The 22,803-nt window shown below is 35.1% G+C and overlaps 2 protein-coding genes across 4 annotated transcripts; both read right to left on the bottom strand.

Annotated features, from left to right (window-relative positions):
- Window positions 1–2,942: 2,942 nt before the first annotated feature.
- Window positions 2,943–15,789, bottom strand: LOC117341180 (complement C1q-like protein 3). 3 transcript variants are annotated; one of them, XM_033903024.1, is made up of 2 exons: window positions 15,486–15,767; window positions 2,943–4,028 (listed from the first exon to the last, which is right to left on the bottom strand). In XM_033903024.1, the coding sequence occupies exons 1-2, from the start codon at window positions 15,730–15,732 to the stop codon at window positions 3,628–3,630; spliced, it is 648 nt and encodes a 215-aa protein (XP_033758915.1). In that variant the 5' UTR covers window positions 15,733–15,767; the 3' UTR covers window positions 2,943–3,627. The 3 variants fall into 3 exon arrangements, with proteins under 3 accessions (XP_033758915.1, XP_033758914.1, XP_033758916.1); XM_033903023.1 differs by lacking the exon at window positions 15,486–15,767 and adding an exon at window positions 6,892–7,175; XM_033903025.1 differs by lacking the exon at window positions 2,943–4,028 and adding an exon at window positions 10,330–10,827 and having other exon boundaries at window positions 15,486–15,789.
- Window positions 15,790–18,604: 2,815 nt separating this feature from the next.
- Window positions 18,605–19,918, bottom strand: LOC117340560. Its single transcript, XM_033902318.1, has 3 exons — window positions 19,672–19,918; window positions 18,972–19,244; window positions 18,605–18,609 (listed from the first exon to the last, which is right to left on the bottom strand). Exons 1-3 carry the CDS (start codon window positions 19,916–19,918, stop codon window positions 18,605–18,607), a joined length of 525 nt encoding a protein of 174 aa, XP_033758209.1.
- Between the last annotated feature and the right edge of the window lie 2,885 nt (window positions 19,919–22,803).

Raw genomic sequence — 22,803 nt, 5'->3', positions numbered from 1 at the left:
GCCAAGAAAACACAACTGCATGTGATGGTTATCAGGCCTATCAACTTTCAAACGTAATGGTTGAAAAACGTGGCAGGCGATCTCTGAACGGGATTCAAATATTAGAAATAAACAAAAGGAAAAACAGCATTGAAAAAAGTAGTCAAATCAAAATGCTGATCAGAAGAATAATCGTTCATCCTGATTTTAGCCTATCTTGTGCCAAAGAGATCGCTTGAAAATTGTAGTTTTCTGGCTAAACAAAATCAGCAGGACAGACAACGCCATATCGTAATACTTACGTACAAAATCAGATCCTTCTTTGCTTCCTAGAAAGAATGCCTGAAAGGGTTGCCTAATCGTATTGACTATAAAACCACAAGTTATCAAAAATACAAATAATATAATTTTTCATCCAATTAATAGAGGATGCAGACATAGGGAATATATACATATGCCTTGTTTTGCTTGAAAATGAAAGTCACTTTTGGTAAAAAAACAATAAAATTAAATAGTGTCAGTTTTGGTTAAAAAAAACTTAAATAGTAACAGTAATATTGTAAATAGTCAGTTTTGGTGAAGTTTCCTTAATTAGTCATAATATTATGTAAATAGTCAATTTTTGTGAAACATCTATAAATTGTAATGTTGTAAATAGTCAGTTTTGGTGAAACATCCCTTAGATATTAATATTGCAAATAATTTTGGTGAAACATCCTAAAAAGTAATAGAAATATTATAAATAGTCAGTTTTGGTGAAACATCCCTAGGGTTTGGTTTGGTTTATTTTGTTGAACGTCCTATTAACAGCTAAGGTTATTTAAGGACGGCCTCCCGTGCGTGGAACATGCATGCGTGTGGTGAGTGCGTATCTGTGTTTTGGGAGGCTGTGGTATGTTCGTGTCACATACTGACAACGGGCGAACCAGTCGTCCCACTCCTTGTATGCTGAGCGCTAAGGAGGAGCAGCAACTACCATTTTTAAAGACTCTGGTATGTCTCGGCCAGAGGACAGAACCCAAAGCCTTCCTCACAGGGGCGAACGCTCAACTAAAGGCCAAAAGTGAGGCAGTGTCAAGGGAGACGTTAGGAAGAAGAAAGTTGTTAAAAAAGAAGAGAAAAGATAAGATCCCAAATTTAGTCGCCTCTTACGATCATGCAATGGGGGCAGCAGGTACAATTCTTACGCCCTACCTGCAGGGCTACATCCTTAGGGAGCACTTACGTTAATAGTCAGTTTTGGTGAAAAATACTTAAACAGTAATAGTAGTATTTCAAATAGTCAGTTTTGGTGAAATATCTTTAAATAGTTATATTGTAAATAGTCAGTTTTGGTGAATCATTTTTGAAGATTTTACCTCTCCTTAAAAGAGTAAGCATTATTGAAGGTAAGAAGAGGTACTTCAGGATAATACGAAGAGTTAAGATGTAGAATCATCTTCCAAAATACGTCAGCTTATCTTTTTGTTTCATATTTAAAGTAAATAATCAACGAATTGCATCCCAGCAAAATGCTATTTTAGTCCGTCTCTACGTCTGATAACTAAGATGTGGTTTGATTAATTGGTGTCAATTAGATATATTTCTATAACATTGGTGCTATTTAATGTTATTTTAAACACTGTCAGCGCTTTAGCCTGTTTAACGAGCAAAAACATGTTTGACATTACAAATATCATGAACTTAAATCTGTAAACTGAAATAGATAGTCTTAGATCATGATATTTAATAAGTAGACATCCAGGCTATTTCCGGATATACAAGCCAGCTGGTTTCAAACAAACCCGGTCAACGTTTCATTGTAGTGCATTTAAATGGTTGATATCTCAGGCTAAGTAACATCATCATACTTTGGAAATATGTTAATAACCATCCTTCGTATCATAAGTAGTGTTCACGTAGAATATTACATGCTAGTACCGTTATGCTAACCAAGTGGTCCAGTTATGGACATGGAGATCAACCGAATTCTTATGGTTAAGGGGAAGAAACTCCGATCCGGATATTGCAATGTTTTCTTTCGGATAATCCTTTTCCCAAAAAACCCGGAGGAGAGCTATTTATGTTGCATAATTTCCTGGAATAGCTGAAAAGCTTATCCTCCTGAATCACATTTTTTTCAGCGGTTATTTCATTTGGTATTTTGTAGGTATATTGTAGGTATTTTGTAGATATTTTGTAGATATTTTGTAGATATTTTGTAGGTATTTTGTAGATATTTTGTAGGTATTTTGTAGGTATTTTAAAGATACTTCGTAGATAATTTTTTATGTATTTTATAAATATTTTGTAGATATATTGTAGATATTATGTATGTTTTTTGTAGATATTTTGTAGGTATTTAAAAAATATTTAATAGATAGTTCTAAATATTTAACAGGTGTTTTGTCGTTGATGGGTGTTATTTTTAGAATAAGGAACCAAAATAACGACAAGGCCTTCACATCTATATTCATTTGTCTGCACGCTTGTGTTCAGTGTTTCACTTTTTACTTCATATAATCTTGATGTGCTGAAGAACTACTTACTTTCACCTTCGCTTAGGTAACTTCATCGCTCTCAAGTACGGCATCCATTGTAGCATTCACGTTTTTTTTATGTTGATATTAATCTCAGCGAGAGCCTAATACTGAACATTCAACCGAGCTGTGCAAAATGGAGTATGGCTTCACTTTGAATGTGATAAACATTTTTTTCTTGCTGTCATTTATAACATGAGAATGAAGAGGCTGTTTACACTTTTGATAACCATCTTGTTATCAGTCATTTTGAATTACTGAAAGTTGTTTTAGCGCAATCCACACAATCAATAGTGTGTGGGATTGAGTTACCAGAAAAGGTCATCGTTCTTGGTAATTCGCCATGCATTTTACTTCTTTGTATTACAAATGTATACACTAAACTATGCCTGTTGTAAATCAGAGGGCATATACAGTTTACCATCATGAAAAAACCAAATTCAATGACATTTTAAGTATTGTGTATTTAACGGTATTAGGAGTCATGGAGATGATATTTTAAAGACAAGAACAGGTGAATTTACATGAATGTATTAAAAGACGGAATTGTTCGGCAAGTAACGTCACTTCCGTGGTACTGACAGACAAGTAACGTCACTTCCGTGGTACCGATAGACAAGTTACGTCATTTCCTTGGTACCGACAGACAAGTAACGTCACTTCCGTGGTACCAACAGACAAGTAACGTCACATCCGTGGTACCGACAGACAAGTAACGTCACTCCTGTGGTACCGACATACAATAAATGTTACTTTTGAAGCGATGGAGCCAGAAAATAAAAGCATAAATTAGAAAAATAACTAACCGATAAAATGATATATTGTTTTCATATAAAATATAGATGAAATATATATATTGAAATATGTGAAATACGAGCTGATTTAACCGAGATAATAGACAAACAGGCATTGCAAAAATTGATTATGATATGCCTTTTAATGAAGTTATATTTACTGAGATCGGTGCAGTGGCCGGGAAAGTACGTATGCAAATATGTTGTGAGTGAGCTAAATGAATAAAGCATGAAAACGAGTATTTATTCTATATATTGTGCATTTTGATATCCTTTAGCCACAGTGATGTAGTCAAGTTTGATATCCAGAACAGACCAGACGACATAGAGCATGGTCATTGTATGAGAAAGCCGGTGAACGATGATGCCTTTTGCCCAAGGATATCTGCGGTAGTAGGGTGACGATACACGACTCTGATCCAAACCTCATCACCGATATGCAAATGAATCACAACCGACATACTTGCGGTTGAGTAATGGTCAGCATCACCCGCACGGTTGATAGCTATTATGGAAGTATTCATCATCATTTCAGTATTGATTCGGTGTCCTACTGATGTGTCAATTGTCCAGGAGAAGAAATACGTACCAGGCCTGCAGCAGGTAAAGGCACCCGTGTGACCACTGTAGCAATCCCCGACATTTGTCACAACCGTGTCAAACACAACACCCTGTTCTACAGCTACGCTGGATAACGTATGGGACAGCTGGGCGAAAAACATTACAGCTCTCCCGACTGTAAATACAAAGGACATGACTTAATAAGAAACCTTTTTATGAAGGGTAAAGTTTAAATACTGTTCACCAACAACATTTAAGGCTTAAAATACAATAATAAAATGTTCATGTCCTCGGTATGAAAATATATATCACATTAAGTTAATAGTTGTGTGATCCTTACACGATGTGCGCGCGATGTACTTATCCCACAAGCGAAAATGCGCACGATGGGCGATACAAACTGGGCAAATATACCGAATAATGTTAAATCGTTCGGAACCGGTTAGGGGGGAAAAGTCTAGTGATGAAATAAGACTCCGATCATTGACCTTTTTTATTATCGCTCGTCATTCATGCGTGAAATGTCGAGTGTCCCATCGATCTGGTTTGGCTTATTTCGTTTAACGTCCTATTGACAGCCAGGGTTGTTTACGGACGTGCCAGGTTTTGGAGGTGAAGGAAAGCCAGATAAAAACCACCAACCTACGGCCAGTACCAGGCAACTGCCCCACGTTTGTTTTGAACTCGCGACCCAGAGGTTGCGGGCTAGTGATAAAGTGTCGGGAAACCTCTGCTACCGCGGCCACAGTGTCCCATCGAGAAGTCATACCGAACCCTCTTGTGTATACACTCTTCAAATGCCAATACAATCAACGTAAGAACAAGCGACAACACTTTACAAGGCATGTAATATTGTGTTAATAAATAAATATGTAAGTGGAAATATAACATTAAATTCGATGATTCTGTGAGCATTCACTGGCCATCGACAGGATGAAAATATACGGAGAGTGACGATATAACGATTATTTCCAATTAATTTACCCTATATTCACATATTTTTACTTGTTGTTAAAAAAAAACTTTACTAAAATTGGATTTCGCTAGTCTTAAAAATCCATCGCATTCCTTTGTTTTCCATAATGTGTTGAAACACACCCCTTGGCTACAGATGAACATTATACAGTACCTAAGGCGATGTTGAAGAAGGCAGCTGCTTAATTAGTATATGTACATTAAGAAATGTAGATACAAAATTATATATATTGTCTATCTGTATGGGTCTATTAAGATAACCATAGCTTATGTTTTATTTCATAACAACACGAATTCGTATTAGAGGAATTTATATTGTGATTGTATTCTATATATTTGTCGTCCTTGATAGATATATTCCGTATTTGTGCCTTTTCACTTATCGTATATTTATAGGGACCACGGAACCAAATGTTTTCCCATAGACGGTAATGTTAACGTTTATCACTGTACTGCTTAAATGGAGTTTTCAACACTGGTCCAGTAGCCATAATTTTGAAGTATGTCATCTCGGAAACCTCTAAATGGAATGATAAAAAATTCTACCAATTTGAACTTTTTTTATATGGCAGCCACCATCTTGTATTTAATTCAGCACCAAAAATTCATCTAACTTTACAACAAAATACACACTTACTTAACTCCCCCTGACAAAAACAGGCTAGCAAAAAAAATAACTGTTTTTCTATATATTTTAGATCTACATGTATTGCCCAACCCACATATTAAAACTTTGGAAACTTCTCTCCCCTAAATATCCAATCAGTAGGCCCCGATGCATTCACCTTCCTATTAAATCTTCTACCCAAACGGGGAAAACCCACAATCTATTTTTGATTTGGTTCTGTGGTCCCTATACGGATGTGCGGACGATGTATGCATGATGTGCGCAGGGCGTTTTTTAATATATTTTGCGATCCTACAGCTGTATTTTACTAGCGAAAGTATTTTTTAATGCTCGGAAACCGAAATTTATCTCAAAAATCAACTGTGCCGTAACTGACAAAAAAATTGGACGACTAGACCTAAACCTAGATTACATGTTCAGATCTTAAAACCTTGCTACAATGGTGGAACTGGGGCGACAATGACAATGGTTCCCAGTAAGCATACAGTATCCAATGACTGTTTTTTCATGTATATCACATTTGAAACTTTCACTCGTGCTAATGTTTCCAACCGTTGTTTATTATCTCGACACTCAACATTATACTGACATTGGTGTCTTATTACAAAACAAATTTCTTTCAACAGTTGCCGTATGTCTACACATTGTCGTAAATCAGTTGATTAGAATAAAAATATTTCAATCATTGAATGAAGCTTGTAAAGTATGTACTCAATGTATTCCATTAATTTGTATCATTTGTTATTTTTTACACATCCATATTCCTGTAGAAGCACATTTTCTCGGATACAAGGAATATTTGTCGTTTTGACAAAGCTAAATGCGATATATATCTTTTCTAAATACCAGTATCTAAGTAGAAGAATGGTTTTCAATACAGCGGATTGAAACAGGACAAATATCCCTTTCAGAGAAAAAGCCACCACAAGCTACCGGTATGAGACTCAAATCAGCACTGACTGTCCGCGAGATGATACATCAAATAAACACTAAAAGATAATGATAATAATACAAAAAAATAACACTTACTCGTATCTTATATGTCGGTAAACCTACAGAGATTAAAACGTAATAAATCTAGGGATTGGATTTTACTTTGATTGAGCAACTCCTCCAAGAATATATACTATGGGTCGCGTTAACTGTTTTTACGTCTGAAACAACCATTAATAACACAAAACATTTAGCTATATTTTTCATTTTCTTTTTTAGATATTCACTCTTTTTTGGATTTAAAAAAACAACAAAAAAAAAACCAAAAAACAAAAAAAACAACAACAACGTGTGTTTGGTAAAGCAGTTCCTGTACTCCAACATTTTCATGCACATATTCAAGGGTAAATATTTCCATGCAGGAATGGTAAACATTTGGTATTGTTGAATAGTGACAATGCTTTGCAAGCGTAAAATTTAATTGAAATAAAATATCACTCACAAGAGAGGCCTGCTGTGACGATGCTCTTTGCGCACTTGACAGTTTCGAAATAGTCTGACGATATGTTCATCACACAATCCACTAATTGCTGATTCTGGGTTTGAAGTCCATGAATTGTTCTTTCCAGCGCTGTAACTCGCTGCTCTATTGTCATCGAGGACTGGTCCGTGCTGACGGTTGATGCGCTTCTCGCATTGTGAAAGCATAATATCAACATACCAACAATGATATGGACAAGGCCAGCCATGATGTTTGTCTGAGGAAGATCCTTCAACAAATGGATTTGGCGAGTTTATAACTACACACATAACTAAAATATGGAGGGTAATGCGCATTTTATGTACAGGCAGTGTGTGAAATTCTCCACAAAATAATATCATATTTCACTATTAACATTCTCTCGTTTATGGCAAACATCTGGCTAAATTTTAACAGCGTAATAATGTATCGGTTCTCATGTTCTTACAATATGACAAGAACGTCAGGATATAAGGCTCTCACAGCATGTTTCTATTTGTCGAAAACATAGAAACCCTGTAAATATGAAAAACACATATATAAAATTTCTTTTGCTTTTAAACACGGACACGCGCCAACCGAGTCAGCAATATGAAACAAATCTTATAAGAAAATTGGAATTAACCTATGATATAAAACAGCAATAACCGTTGTTATTGGAACTTCCTACCTATTTTTACCTTTTTACAGGGGGTTTGGTGTGGAGAAATAATTCATTTTGACCAGTCAAGAAAAAAAACAAAAATAAAATGATGCCATTTGGTATTTTTGAAGCTGTGTGATACCCTGGAACAGAGAATTAATACAACGAATGCAGAATAAAAAAAAAATAAAAAAAAATCTTATTGAATGATTTTATTACTGATCGTAAACGTATACATTCATTGCATCATTTCACCTTACGTTTTATAATGCTGTCATCGACACTGATCTGAATCCGGCCTGTCGCTATACCTCTTTGATAATGGGGCACGATGAGGGGTACATATTTATATTACATTTAAAAAACAGACAAACTTGCATTTCCGCATAAACGAACATGCTTCCGCTTTTGTTTTTTGTTTGTTTTGGTTTGTTTTTGACAGATTGTTACCTATAATTGGTTCGCTATATGCTCGGAAATCCGACGGTGGGTTATATTTCTCTTTCTACGTTGATTTGAAGAACTTAGTGCTACATGTTCTCTCAATGACAAAAAGGTAACTATCAAAATCAGGCAGATGATAGTATCCTATATTCACGTTGCAAAAGCGACTTGGATAATTGGTGTCTACATATCATTTATACAAATGAAAATGGAGATTAGAGTACATTGCGTAAACATATTAGGACTGTCACCTGGGTGGCATCTTGAAATGGTAAACGTTCTCCAGAGAAAAGTTGGTTGTAACGACCATCAGTCTCTCTATTATTTTACTTTTATTTACCAGTTGGTGGCTAATGTCTTCAAAGGTGTCTCTATCCATTTCATTAATCTTCAGCATATGTTGGGGATGATATAGACAACTTCACAGATCTACTGCTGTATTGAAGACATTGATGAGTCAAGCAGACCTACTTGCATCCCAGAATTGAGCTTACTTGGCATGCGTTTTGTTGATTCGTAGATATCCTTTACACTTCGTGTGATTTCTGATTTCATGGTTGAATGGTCTCTCAATATCAGACGGTCTGTACAATTTATGTGTGACTGTTTATCCTGCTAATCTGTTGGTGTCGCCCTTGCTTGTGTTGGGCGTACATTTTTTTTGATGTTGGTTAGAATGCTGGCCGCATTACATATACTGAGAACACCCGTCTCTTTTGTTGAATTGTCTTCAAGTTAATCTATATTTTAACATAAATCGTCTTGTTTTAAGTATGATCAATAAGAGTAACGTATTGGATCAAAAACAGAAAACAGGCGTTATAACGCACACGTAATTCGGACACAAAATTTACAAAATAAGGTTAAAATACGAACAAAAGGATGGATTCGCGTCGGGACAATGACCAGGTGTGCCGTAGGGTAAGCGTTTTTGGCTTCATCGACGTAGCCAAACTAGGAGAACGTTTCATTCTTAAAATGGAATGGAGGATTGTAACGTTGAACAGTGTGCATACCAACCAGCACTAAACACACCCGACGTCATATTTCCAAATAAGATCAAATTATCGACCATGAATATGTCTGTGATCATCTAGTATCTTTCGAATTTATCGCATGATAACTTTTCGGCGATAGTCGATATCAACGTCGAAAATTGTAATACCAAGTCGTTGAACGTAAGAAAAAACAAGCAATATTAAAGAAAAAAGATTATTTGATAATAAGGTGGAAAGATGCTACATTTTTTTTCTATAGATCACTAAAATATGGGAATTTGAACATTTATTTAAAAAAAGAAAAAGAAAAAAAACCCAAATTTGTTATGGAGGATATCATGTAACATTTCTTGTAATGATAGATTATAACAAATATCAGATTAAGGAAGAATAAGAAACTAACACTGGAAATGAAAATACAGTTGTTGTTATTCATTTTATCACACAAAGAGGAAGCATCTCCACCTAACATGTATGTCGTTTTCCAGACATGACTCATGACTTCATCTAATATCGATCAGCGCTCACTGATGGAATAACTCCGACAAGTTGTACTCAAACGGGGGCATGAGGGTTGATTGTAAAATGGTTCCCTTTGTTCTCTACTCTCGACAAGGGCTAAGCTTCGCTCACGAAGGACAGGTAATTGCTAATTTAAGATGCGGAAAACCTGTAATATACACATGATGCGGTGAATTTCAGCGTCAAGAGTAAATCTACACATTGGTTGAAAAAACAAGCGAAGAGAATATTTAGTATCACTTCAGCGGAAGTAACCATTTTCGTGATGGCATGACATGCGCAATAAAGATACACACACGCCGGAGAAGAAATTCCTACTCAAGATTGTTACTCATTATTCCTTTGTGTAGCGTACGCTAATAGGTAGCTTAGAAGGGTAGCAGTCTAGTTCAATCGGAAGACTTTTTAGCAGGAGTTTCATATTACATGTACATAAAGATACAAGCTGCCAATTGAATGTATGCCCAAATAAGCTGACATTTTCGTTGATTTTGGTGTCAACGTAAAGTAAATTAAAGTATTTAAAAACAAATCTTCTACGTGGACTTGAAACAAACATCAAAAATAGTTATCGTCAAAGCTCAGTGTTTTTCTTTATTTACTGAATACAATAATAAATGTGTGGCATCTTCTATCTCTTCAATGCTATTTTTAATCCAGGTTTAGTCATACGTTTTAAATATCAATTACACAAAGCCACCGATCTTTGTCTCGGATGATAAGCACAGTGTAATATGCACACTCATTTATAAGCATCAAACTATATACAATGTATTTTCATATTGTATAACCCGATATATAGTCAGAACAACGTTTGTAAGAATCTCAGAGATATTTTAATGTTCAATTTTATGATGGGTATGTTATTCAAATATCAAAATATCCGGAACTAACCAGGCGTCATGGAACGTGATCAATGTATAAGAACTCCGGTGAAAGATGACGTTTTTTCCCCGCGGATATATGAGGTAGCTGGATGACGATACTTGACTCTGATCCATACCTCATCACCGATATGCAAATGAATCACAGCCGACATACTTCCGGTGGCATGATAGTTTTGGTCACCTGCGCGGTTTGTAGCTATGGATGAACTGTTCATCATCAGTTCCGTGTTGACGCGCTGTCCTGCTGATGTGTCAATTGTCCAGGAGAAGAAATACGTGCCAGACTTGCAGCAAGTAAAGGCACCCGTGTGACCACTGTAGTAATCCCCAACATTTGTCACAACGTGTCAAACAACCCCCTGTTCTACGGCTACGTTGGATAACGTATGGGACAGCTGGGCGAAGAACATCACAGCTCTCCCGACTGTAAATACAAATGGACACGAATTCATAAAGAATCTCAACTTGCCTAAAGGAAGTTTTCAACACTGTTCAACCCAACTACTAAATCATTTTTAAATATGACCAAAGTAGAAAAATATTTTTCATCCAAGAAAAAAAAAAAGAAAAAAAAGAAAAAAAAAAAGAAAAAAGCAACAACAATTCAAATCTTTCTAGAAATAGCACTAAATACCACACTCATACCTTTGTTAGAAAGAAACCATTGTATTTATAGTAGGACAGTCTGGCCAAGGGCAATTTTTTGTGAAGCAAATAACTCCTGTATTATGATATGCATAAAAAATGAAAAAAAATAAATGTACACTATAATTAGTATATTCAGTATATGAAGTAGTACATACTGGCTTCACATTTGTTAAAACAAAAATTAATAAATTGGTTTCCGGATTTTAAATTTCCGGATTTTCCGAAAGTGTGTTTGCACAGGAAATTTAGTTTTGCCTACAGCGAAAAATGGAAGCCCACAGAAAAGGTGAGATAGCGGAAAACTTTATTTACAACATATGTCAAAACAATATTAAAGGGTTTTAGACACAGAAAGGTTAAAGTTGTCTATAGGTTGGTTTTCTGAAAAGCCAGTCAAATTACCCTCACACTCCTGGGGTTGTGTATATACACGCTGAGATACAGGGCACAGCATGGGCCCATCTGGACAACTGACCTATATGCAAAATTTCATTCTGATAACGAGGTCGGTCAGCCTCCTACGTCACAGGTTCACTGCTGCCGAGATGATAGTATAACTAACGTTATAAACACCCAAATGTGTGTCGCATTAAATCACTATTTACACACTATCTATCAAAGGTTTTGTGATGTGGGAATACTTTACATTAATATATTGGGTTACAACAGTGAATTGGTTACATGTACTCCAGTGATGATCCCGTTATTCATTAAACAACTATATTAAATTCAACTTTATTCCATAAGTTGTTTTACAACTTATTGGATAAAATAGTATATAACATTAATTGACAAAGGCATCCACTCTTACATGATTTATAATTCAATAAGCTAATTTGTCAGATTTGTTACAGGGAAACAGAGAAATAATCATTAAAAATGATTATATTCTAATTAAAATCTTATAAACAATCTTTCCTGTAGTTTATTTGCTAGTGATAAATATTTTCCTAAATTGTTAAGTTCTTTTATATTTTCTACTTTGAGTAACTGAATACGTTTAAACATACTAGGGTATTTAAAATGATATGTTTTAATCAAATCAATACGAATATCTGCGTAACATTTTCACCACATCAAATACATTTCCTTCATAACCTTCATAAAACATTCTTTAAGGAAATTGTCAAAAAAGGACGTTGTTTGAATACATTACTGTAAAATTGGTCAGAACAATAACTGATTTCTTCAAACATTTACCCAAGACTGACAGTGCAAAGTTACTGATTTAAATAAAGAATCCAAGGATCTTTAGTTTCCAACATGTCATCATTACATGCTTTGAGTAAAAAATTATCTGGACGCTTTAATTTCAACCAATATTTAAAAATTCTTGATTTAATATGTACAAAGGAAATCCTCAAAGTTCAATGTACAAAAAACCCATGTATCGTCTCAGATAAACAAAAAAAAAATCAGTTCTGTGATTACGTACTATCTAATTAAATTACATCAGGATGAGACAACTGTATTTCAAACTACTGCATTTTTATCAAATCTTTATCTTGCAAAATTAAGAAATGGATATTTTTATGGTAATATTACGTCAGGAAAGGGTATAAAACATGTTCTTAAAAGTGTACAAAATCTTATCAAATTATGCCAAAAATAAAATGGTTAACAAGGCTAGGAAAATTAATCACCGTAAAAAGACTGCACAAGTGAGATCATTTTGTCACCTCACTGTATAGTAGACCAGAGATGTATATATCACATATGTGATATTTACATCTCTGAGTAGACCTATAGTGTATATGCCATTGTTTAAATATAAAAAGATGACATGTGATATTAGTAAATTACCAAGGTTATTATATTGTCCGCTGGTCTACTATTTTGATTATACAATTACAGACATGAGGTGTGGAAAGAAAATCTAAACATGTAAGATGATAAAATCAGGACATTCACTGTCATTGCTTTCAATGTTTACAAAATAATATGGGGCTCTTTGAAGTTTCCCTCTATAAATGCATATAACAAGGCAGATTCTAGCCTAGTGATACTGGTGAGGTGAAGCAGATGACGCGTCGGACCACGTGACCACCTAGCTCATTAAAATTTTTCAGCCAGCAGCAATATCCCCCTACTGGCCTAAAATAGATAAACAGCTTTGTAAGGCGAGGTAAAACCTGTGTCAGCCAACATTTATGGGGTCGGGCTAACAGAAAATGGAAAAATACCCTATGTGTCCAAACCCCTTTAATTCTGTCTTTGGGATAGGGATATTTAATTTTAGATAGGTTTCAGAAAAAAAAATGTGTAGAGAATTGTGTCATTTTGGGTGAAATATCATAATATTTGGCAATTTTTGATCATTTTTTAAGCTGTTACCATGGTATTCACAGCTCTAAAAATCACAGAAAATATCAGTTTACTTATCCTTCAGAGCTGTATTAAAATTGCAAATGTTGTACAGATTACAAATATATATACTTTATTAGAGGTTATAAATAGGGTTAACTGGCATTGTTTACATATCTAAATCATGTGCCATATTTTTCCAGAATTGGGCATTTTTACTGTACACTGCTACCTAAATATTTGAAAGGGTGAATGTTGGTTTCTATAGGTTTGTTTTGGAGAGTAACATTGAATGCGGTAACATTTCACTTCAGCTTCAATAAAGATGTCCTTCATCCGAATGTTGATAAGGGGCTGCAACTGATTGGTCAATCTGATAGTGTTTTTTAACGCGTTGAAATAGTTATGAACCTGATCGAACTGCATGTATCGCGTTATAAAAGAGTCAACATTTTACGCTTTACATGCCAGGAAAACATTTATCGCGTTAAATATTAACGCGTTTAAACTAGTTTATTCTATATATAACGCGTTAAATGTGTTTAACACGTTCAATGTTAACGCGTTAGATTGCTCATCTTTTTGACATTAACAGCATTTCTACTAAATGCACCGAAGTGAAACACCCGTCCGAGTGTTCCGTTATTGATAACTAATCTACTCCAAGTTGAAACTGCTCCGAAATGATGTCTTGCACGTTTTTATATTTTAAAGGGGCTCCTTGAAATATGACCATGCAATGTATAGGGAAAATGCAAGGCCGTGATAGTTTTCACTACCTAAATCAACTAGTAAACTAAGATCACTTGATTTTAGGTCGCCTGAAGCGAATCACATTTCTCCTGCGTGTGAAAACGTTCACTGTTTACACAGGGGATCTAATGTTGTACCGACTTGGGCTTAAATGCACTTTCATTTTGTGATTTGTGTAACAAAATTATACACGTATATCAACACAAGTGAAACATATAATTTATTTGAAAAAAATGCCAGCTTAAAGCAGTTAAGAAAACATATGCTGTATCTCCAATTTGATATACTGGATATCATTTTAGCTGTGACATAAAGCGTATCCCCAATTTTAACACTTTTTGACAACACAAAAGACTCTGGTATAAACAAAATGTTAAATCTAGCGAACTGACACCCTACCATCATCATCATCATCATCATCATCATCGTCGTCGTCAAGAAACGACGAAGAGTGTACCAATTGTCCCATAGCCTCTGTCAATAAGCGTTAGGAGTTATAAATTGGTCAACGTAAATATAAGCATGGATTTTTTTTATTATTATTTCCTTGCATGGACCGATTAATGAAAGTGAACCTCATGCAAATTGTACATGAATCATTTCCTCATCACTTCATTTGAACGAGGTTTACTTCCTTTCATCAATACATGCAAGCAACAAAATGTACAATGAATCCTTCAATGGAAGTTAATTCTTTTATTCTGCGATTGTTCTCTGACCCACAGCTGGTTGTTATCATACATAGGGGCCAGGGATATCCCTATGTATTATAACAGCCAACTATATAGGTTGTTACAAGGGTTATTATACATTTCAAATGAATTACGTGTATGTTTAACAGTTTTAACGAACTAAGTATCACGTTTACAGTAATTGGTTTGTCCCAGTCTTCGTTGTTATCGATAACGTTGTGAAACACGTTCTTGTGGCTACATATACTATATTAAACATAGCCGACGATGCAGAAGACTTGCTTCAGATACTAAGTATATGTGTACCCTACGAAAAGTAGATTCATGTAAATATGCATCATCTATCTGTGAAGATATATGCAGATAGGCAGAGCTTATTTTTGTACTTTATACAAACAGGAGTTCAGGTTACATCATTTTAATGTTGATCGGAATTGATACATTCGTCGTTAATACACAATCCGTATCTTTTTTCATATCGTAGAATCAATCGAAGGCTTTATTAAATCTCACTGTTATGTTGTACAGTAGCAGATTTACGATTTGCGAGCGGCATTTTCGATACGTTGAGAGATCCCATACCCGTATTTCACAAGCGAAAATAATATATACTAACCAGTATCTTGTATGTAACTGAACCTAGAAATTAAAGTATAATAAACAAGTAAAATTAAATATCACTCACAAGAGAGGCCTGCTGTGACGATGCTCTTGGCGCACTTGACAGTTTCGAAATAGTCTGACGATATGTTCATCACACAATCCACTAATTGCTGATTCTGGGTTTGAAGTCCATGAATTGTTCTTTCCAGCGTTGTAACTCGCTGCTCTATTGTCATCGAGGATTGGTCCGTGCTGACGGTTGGCGCACTTCTCGCTTTATGGAAGCTTAATATCAACATACCAACAAGGATAGGAACAAGGCTAGCCATGATGTTTGTCTGGGGACGATTCTTCAACAAATGGTCAGGGCGACTATCTACATACTCATATAGCAACTACACCATGGGAAGTAGTACGCATTTTATTTACACGATAGACATGTTGACTTCTTCTTAGGATAATCAAGATCTGTTTATCCCCCAGTTGATGACAATCATTTGGTTTAGTTTATACGTTATGTTAGTAGTGGAAGTCTGTAATGTAAATGATGCGCGAGTGGTATAAGCGCATTTTATTTACACGATAGACATGTTGACTTCTTCTTAGGATAATCAAGATATGTTTATCCCCCAGTTGATGACAAGCATTTGGTTTAGTTTATACGTTATGCTTGTAGTGTAAATGTGTAATGTAAACGATGGCGAGTGGTATAAGTGTGATAGTGTAACAGTTCTCGTTTTCTCGCAACAACAAAAGAACTCCATTATTAAAGGTTATCTCAGCATATTTATTCGAAAATAATCTCTGTAAATACACAAGACGTATATATACATACATGTGTAACGGCTGGATAAGACTTCTTTGTCTGAGACCACGTGACTACGGTAGTGAGTAAAGTACACCTTTGTCGTAGGCAATGCTGTGTTAATGGCTGTCCGCCCGAAGGAAGTCGAAGATGACGAAGGGCGGAGATGTTTAAGTGTGTTTTTTTCAAGGACCAAAATGATTCTATTATTAACTTTGAAGGGAGAGAAGATATTTGAGTTGATTTTCAACGTCGTTTATTTCGTTTTACTTACGAAAATGTTAGCATTTGAATGATTTGTTATTTTTTCAAACGGCAGAGTAAGCATCAGAGGTAGAGGATATAAGGTGCTGGACTCGGAGAGTGCATGTTCGATACATATCGGACTATATATATATATATATATGTGTGGATTCGATAGGCATTGTCGCTGGATTCATTCGTGGCGCGTTCGATATGCATTGAAGCTAGACTTCGAAGTGACGCGTTCGATACGAATTGTCGCTGGATTCGTTCGTGAGGCGTTCGTTACGAATTGGCGCTGGATTCGTTCGTGACGCGTTCGTTCGACAAGCATTGCCGCTGGCTTCGGTCGTGGCGCGTTCGATACGCACCGGCGGCGGAATCATTTTTTCTGTTTGTATCTATTTTTTATTTTACCTCTGACCTGAAAACTTTTAGTGGAAAAAAGTTAGCTCTAGGAATTATCTACAAATACCATAATTACATGACCTGTGTAGAAGAATATTTTTTTTAGTTATGGCCATTTTAAACTTTTCAATACATGACGTCATGGTGGCCATATTGGATTTTGGACTGACCACATGATAACAAGACTTGGTCAGTACTATCTCCTTGTCATTTTGTCAAAGTTTGTGCTGAGTCGCACTGGTGGAATTTGAGAAGAAGTTTAAAATGTAAAACGATTTTTAATATAGAATATATAGGGAAATTTTTAAAATGGCGTACTAAATTAACTGGAAGTGCTATTAAAACACCGAAGATATCAATATCATCGGAATGGCATACTTTATTGATCTGTAGAAGAAAAGGGTGGTTACAAAGGTTCGCTCTGATTGGTCAAAAACGGCAAACATATTATCCCCGCAAAATCGTATAGTTTCACTACCAAATCTTTGTTTTCATATTTTCACTGCTCAACGTTGCAGTAAAAATTTAAGCTTTATTAGGTTGATAAATTTCAATATTTTACTGACAATATGCAATAAATGACTATATTTTATTGGTTACATAATCACTTAATCGACCATGATGTGCGCTATGCAGAAAATAAGGTAATTGCTTAAGCAGCGTCTGGTATAAACATCAAAATAGTTTGCATTATTTAATAATTCCGCTTTACATTCACTGATAAAACAGATACGAACGCATCATTGTAACGACACAACATGGTTAAATGAAAATGCGACACTTTGGCAGCGGTAATTTTCAATAAACCATTTAGGAGATTTGTTACAGTATGTCTTTTGGTGCAGTTTCGTGATTTTTACTGTACATTGTTTTAAACAAGGAAATGAATGCACAGAATTTCATCACTTGCAAAACAAATATCACGATAAGAAATCCTGCCTACTACATATGTATCAATTTCAATTAATTTGAAATGAAGACAGGAAATTTCCAAACAAGATAAAAATATAGAAATAAAGAGCTATAACATTTTAAACATCTTACAATATCAACAAAAAGTATCGACACAATAACGGAACCATAACTCAAATTGATAATCAATTTAATAAGTGCGAATTATAGACACAAAAATAGATTTACTTGGGTCTCTAGCAAAAAAAAGGGAGAGTTGAATCTGGTTCTCTGGAAAATTTCATCGACGATATCAACCATACTATTCTCAGTCATATCCGAGTTACAACCATAGCATTTGCAAAAAAAAAATGTCAAGTCGCTTAGGTCGCACTTCAATATATGGTGTTTTAAAGAGAATATTTCCATGCATCTTTAGTAAAGTAGAATTTCTAAAACGCAGACAAGTTATGCAATTAAAAAAGAAAAAAACAGAGGAAATACATTTGAAACCTATCTAATTATACATATAAGGAGACATTTAGTGATACTACGCGGACCCACGTGTTTACAATTGGGATTCTTTTTTCAGCTCAGGAATCCTCGCTACAGTTATCGCCCTTATCGCGGTAGAAGAACATTTTTATACCTAGATTATATATATATTTATATATACATGTATATTTATATATGAAACGGTGTTTGTATGAATGTGCTTGGACAATGAGTAATCTTTTGCGTGAAATAAGTTACTCTACATTTTTCAGGACGAGAAAAAGGATAAAGAAATGGAAATTTTGATACGAAATTTGATATTTTCCTGTGTGTTTTTGACACTCGATCAAGCATAATGGTCAAACTGTAGTTAACAATTAACATCAGCTTTTATTTACTGAGTAATGTTGGTATACAAACATTTGAATTACTCTCGTTTGATAAAAAAAATAGCAGGAACAGTTGTTTATATAAATCACACTAACAACAATTTACTGTCATAATATATAACATCATATACTCAGAGACATGATGATGTCCATTTGGTCTGACAGTAAGGATATCGGTATCAGAATCAACCAGAAAGCGATGATCATGGTCATTGTATAAGAAAGCCGGTGAAAGATGATGTTTCACCTCCGATAATATCCGAGGTAACCGAAGAGCGAAACATGACTCTAATCCACACCCCATCACCGATATGTAAATGAACTACAACCGACATACTTGCGGTAGAAAGATTGTTAGCATCAACGCCACGATTGAAAGCAATGGATGACGTATTCATCATCAGTTCTGTATTGATATAAGTCCCTGCTTTGACGTCAATAGTCCAGGTGATGAAATACATGCCAGACCTGCAGCAGGTAAAGACACCAGTGTTGCCACTGTAGCAATTCCCAACATTTGTCACAACGGTGTCAAACACCATGCCCTGTTCTACGGCTACACTGTATAACCTGCGGGACAGCTGGGCGTAGAACATTACAGTCCTTCCGACTGTAAAGACAAAATATATTGGTGAATGAAAGTTTGGAATACCATTCCATTTTGATTCTATGTATGAAAATTGTTTAGAAGATGCAAACTGACATATATTGCACAACACAACTCAGGCATTTCAAATTTTCTCTAACATTTTGATATCTCTTTCTTGAAATTTGATACTATGTAACATTACCTATTCGTTTACATACTAATACGACTAGACTTGTCGGCAAGACATGGATAATCCAACGGAGAGATTTGCGTAAATGTGGCGTCAATCTGCTTAGGAGTTGTTAATGAATGGCAAGGATCCGAACCCGGAATGGAACCAATATTCACCACGTATTATAAAGAGACATGGCATACACATTCCGCGGCCCTTCATTGGGCAATACGCAAAAATGATAAAGCAGAATAAACAAAAACAGATATTACTCACAAGAGAGGCCTGCTGTGACTATCTTCTTTGCGCAGTTGACAGTTTCGAAATAGTCTGACGATATGTTCATCACACAATCCACTAATTGCTGATTCTGAGACTGAAGTCCCTGAATTGTTCTTTCCAGCGCTGTAACTCGCTGCTCTCTTTTCATCGAGGATTGGTCCGTGCTGACGGTTGGTACACTTCTCGCATTGTGGAAGCATAATATCAACATACCAACAACGATGTGGACAAGGCCAGCCATGGTGTTTGTCTAAGGACAATTCTTCAACAAATGGATTTGACGAGTATATATCTACATTTATAACAACTAAAATGTGGAGAGTAATGCACATTTCATGTACAGGCAGCGTGTGAAAATTTCCACAAAATAATATCATGTTTCACTCTTAAATAGTACCCTGAACGAAAAAAGATAATCAAATATGTTATTCTTTGTAACCACCAAAGAAGAATATCGCAAACCGCATCAAAATCGGTTGGCCGAATGCCGAGATATCGCACATCGAAGTACGAGATTTGCACCTTTCGGTCGACTGCTAATCAGCGTATCGGTCAGTCACGCTGATTTGGAACTCTTCAATCTATGACGTCACAGGTTGAACGGAGTGACTGTTATGGTGGCCAGTAGCATAGAGGACAGTGTGAACAGTAGCAGCAAAAACATGTCTGAATATAATCTGGACATGAGATTTGAGGTTGTTGAATTTTGCGAATATTGCCGACAAGAAGCCGGAATCCAATAATATAAGTTTGAGTTAAAAAAAAAAAATAAATACATAGTGAAATTGACTCTGAAATCTGAAATCTGGTTAACACAGACTGGTGTAATAATCGGCCAATCACCAATAAATGTATATTAGTTATGTGTTTACCATTTATTACTCATTACCAAAGAAAGAACACAGCATCAACATTTTTAAACAAAATAATGTGCCATTTCATTCGCAAATTAATATTCAAATAAACATACCAACAATACAACAGTTCTGGATACTCTGGTTTGTGAGAAAAGACAAACACACGTACAGTAAATCCATGCGTTATATTCTATACAAAACCCGCTTCTAGTCATGAAGGACACTTAATTTAGAAGGTAATATATTATAATCATCATGATCTACAATAGACTAAATCTCTCTCCCGTATGAATACCAGTGTTGAAGTCTACAACAAACTTCTACATATATAGATTTTATCCCTTATTTTACATGCCATGGTCTCAGGACGATTAAATGCTTGAGAAAGATACAATTCATATACGATCGTTTTCAGTGAAATTATATAAAAGTGATTCGCAACAATTATAATATGATTGATACTTTCTGTACAGGTATAAAGCATAGGTACTTATTATAACCATCATTTTAGCTCCATTTTTTATGATAAAAAACATACGATTTATTTCGTTGTGACTAATCATAATTAATACTAAAACTTATAAATTCGCAATGATTTCGTGTATGATTTTTTTCAAATTTTATGTATTTTTTACTATTATTTTTTTAATTGTGTCATTATTATGAAGTGATCCAGATCCTTGTGGTTTTGCTTTCCATTCGTGTCGCAAGTCATATCTTCACTTAAAAAGGGACTTTTAACAGATGTATACTCAAGTTTGAATGGGTTAGTATACCGCTAAACAATTACCAAGTGTGAAATTACGGTCCACAAGCTCGTCACACCTGTCACTGCACCACAGGTGTCTGTGATTTCTGGTGTTCTAATCGGCACACGCCGATAATTGCTTGTGAGTTCACGCGTTTGGTTTCTGTGCATTCAAGAAAGTTCCGAAGACATGATTTTACAGGTTGTACATAAATTGAGCTTGAATTTTATTAAGAATTGCGTTTTTACTATAGGGAATACATTTTCAAGTTGTTGAAATCAAACTCATTATTTTTGGAATTCAGTGAGTTTCGTTTTCCGTACAAACGAAAAAATTCGTATCTCAAAGGTTTGTCTATAGAATAATTAACCAAAATTACCTCATTCATACATATACCCATGATGTTGAAAATTTACTTCATGAATCTTGTCTGGGAGTTACTGATCTTTCATGGACACGTTTTATCAATTGCGGAAAATTACCCCAAAATCACAAATAACTGTATCATTGCTTTTTTGGCTAATAAAAAATTCAAAATGATTAGTATTTTTTCATATCTTGTATGAATTGCATTTCAAACTTGTATTACTAGAAGTATTATAACCGAAATCAATACTGGTACATTTGTATGTAACAAACCGGTCATGCCCTCATAATAAAGGCTATATGATGTAAGTCGTTATAAACGGCCCGTTATTCAAATGTCATACATGTTACAACGACCCGTTAAAATAAAAAAAAAAAAAAAAAAAATATGCATGTTATATACGACCTGTTATAATAGAAAATAAATAAGATGACACACGTTGTATTTGGCCCGTTATAATAGAAAATTAGTAAGATGTTACATATTGTATATGGCTCGTTATGAGAGAAAATTAGTGAGATGCTACATGTTATATATGGCCCGTTTAAAAAGAAAATTATATGTCCCTGGTTTCGGTAGCACTTGTTATTAACTAATTCACAAATATAACTGAGAGAGTTTATTCAGCACTTTCATTTTTGTTGTCTTATTCGCATTAATTACAGGCACGTGTTCACGTTTGTTTCTATATATTTCCTATGTGGCGGCTCCGATGGTGTCCAACCTGTGACGTCACAGGTCAGTGGTCACCAAAACGAGGTATTCGGCTTTGGGCTTCAGGTGTGTTTTCGAGAAAAATCGCAATTACTCGGTAATGGGTCGGCCGATTTTGATGCGGTTTTCTGCATTCTTGTTTATTAATCAATACAAATAACACATTTAAATATAATTTTTCGTTCAGGGTACACTTTAACATTCTCTAGTTTATGACAAACATCCGGCCCAATTTTAACAGCGTAATAATGTAGCAATTGTCATTTTATTACAACATGACAAAAACGTCAGGCTACAAGGTTCTCACAGCATGTTTCTATTTGTCGAAAACATATAAACCCTTTAAATATGAAAAACACGTGTATGAAATTTCTTTCGCTTTCAAACACGGACACGCCCTGCCCGAGTCGACAATAGGAAACAAATCTCCTAGGAAAAT

Source organism: Pecten maximus, chromosome 13 (assembly GCF_902652985.1).
Source record: "Pecten maximus chromosome 13, xPecMax1.1, whole genome shotgun sequence".
NCBI classification, from domain to species: domain Eukaryota; kingdom Metazoa; phylum Mollusca; class Bivalvia; order Pectinida; family Pectinidae; genus Pecten; species Pecten maximus.
The sequence above is the reverse complement of the archived record's forward strand: the minus strand, read 5'-3'. Positions and strand labels throughout refer to the sequence as shown.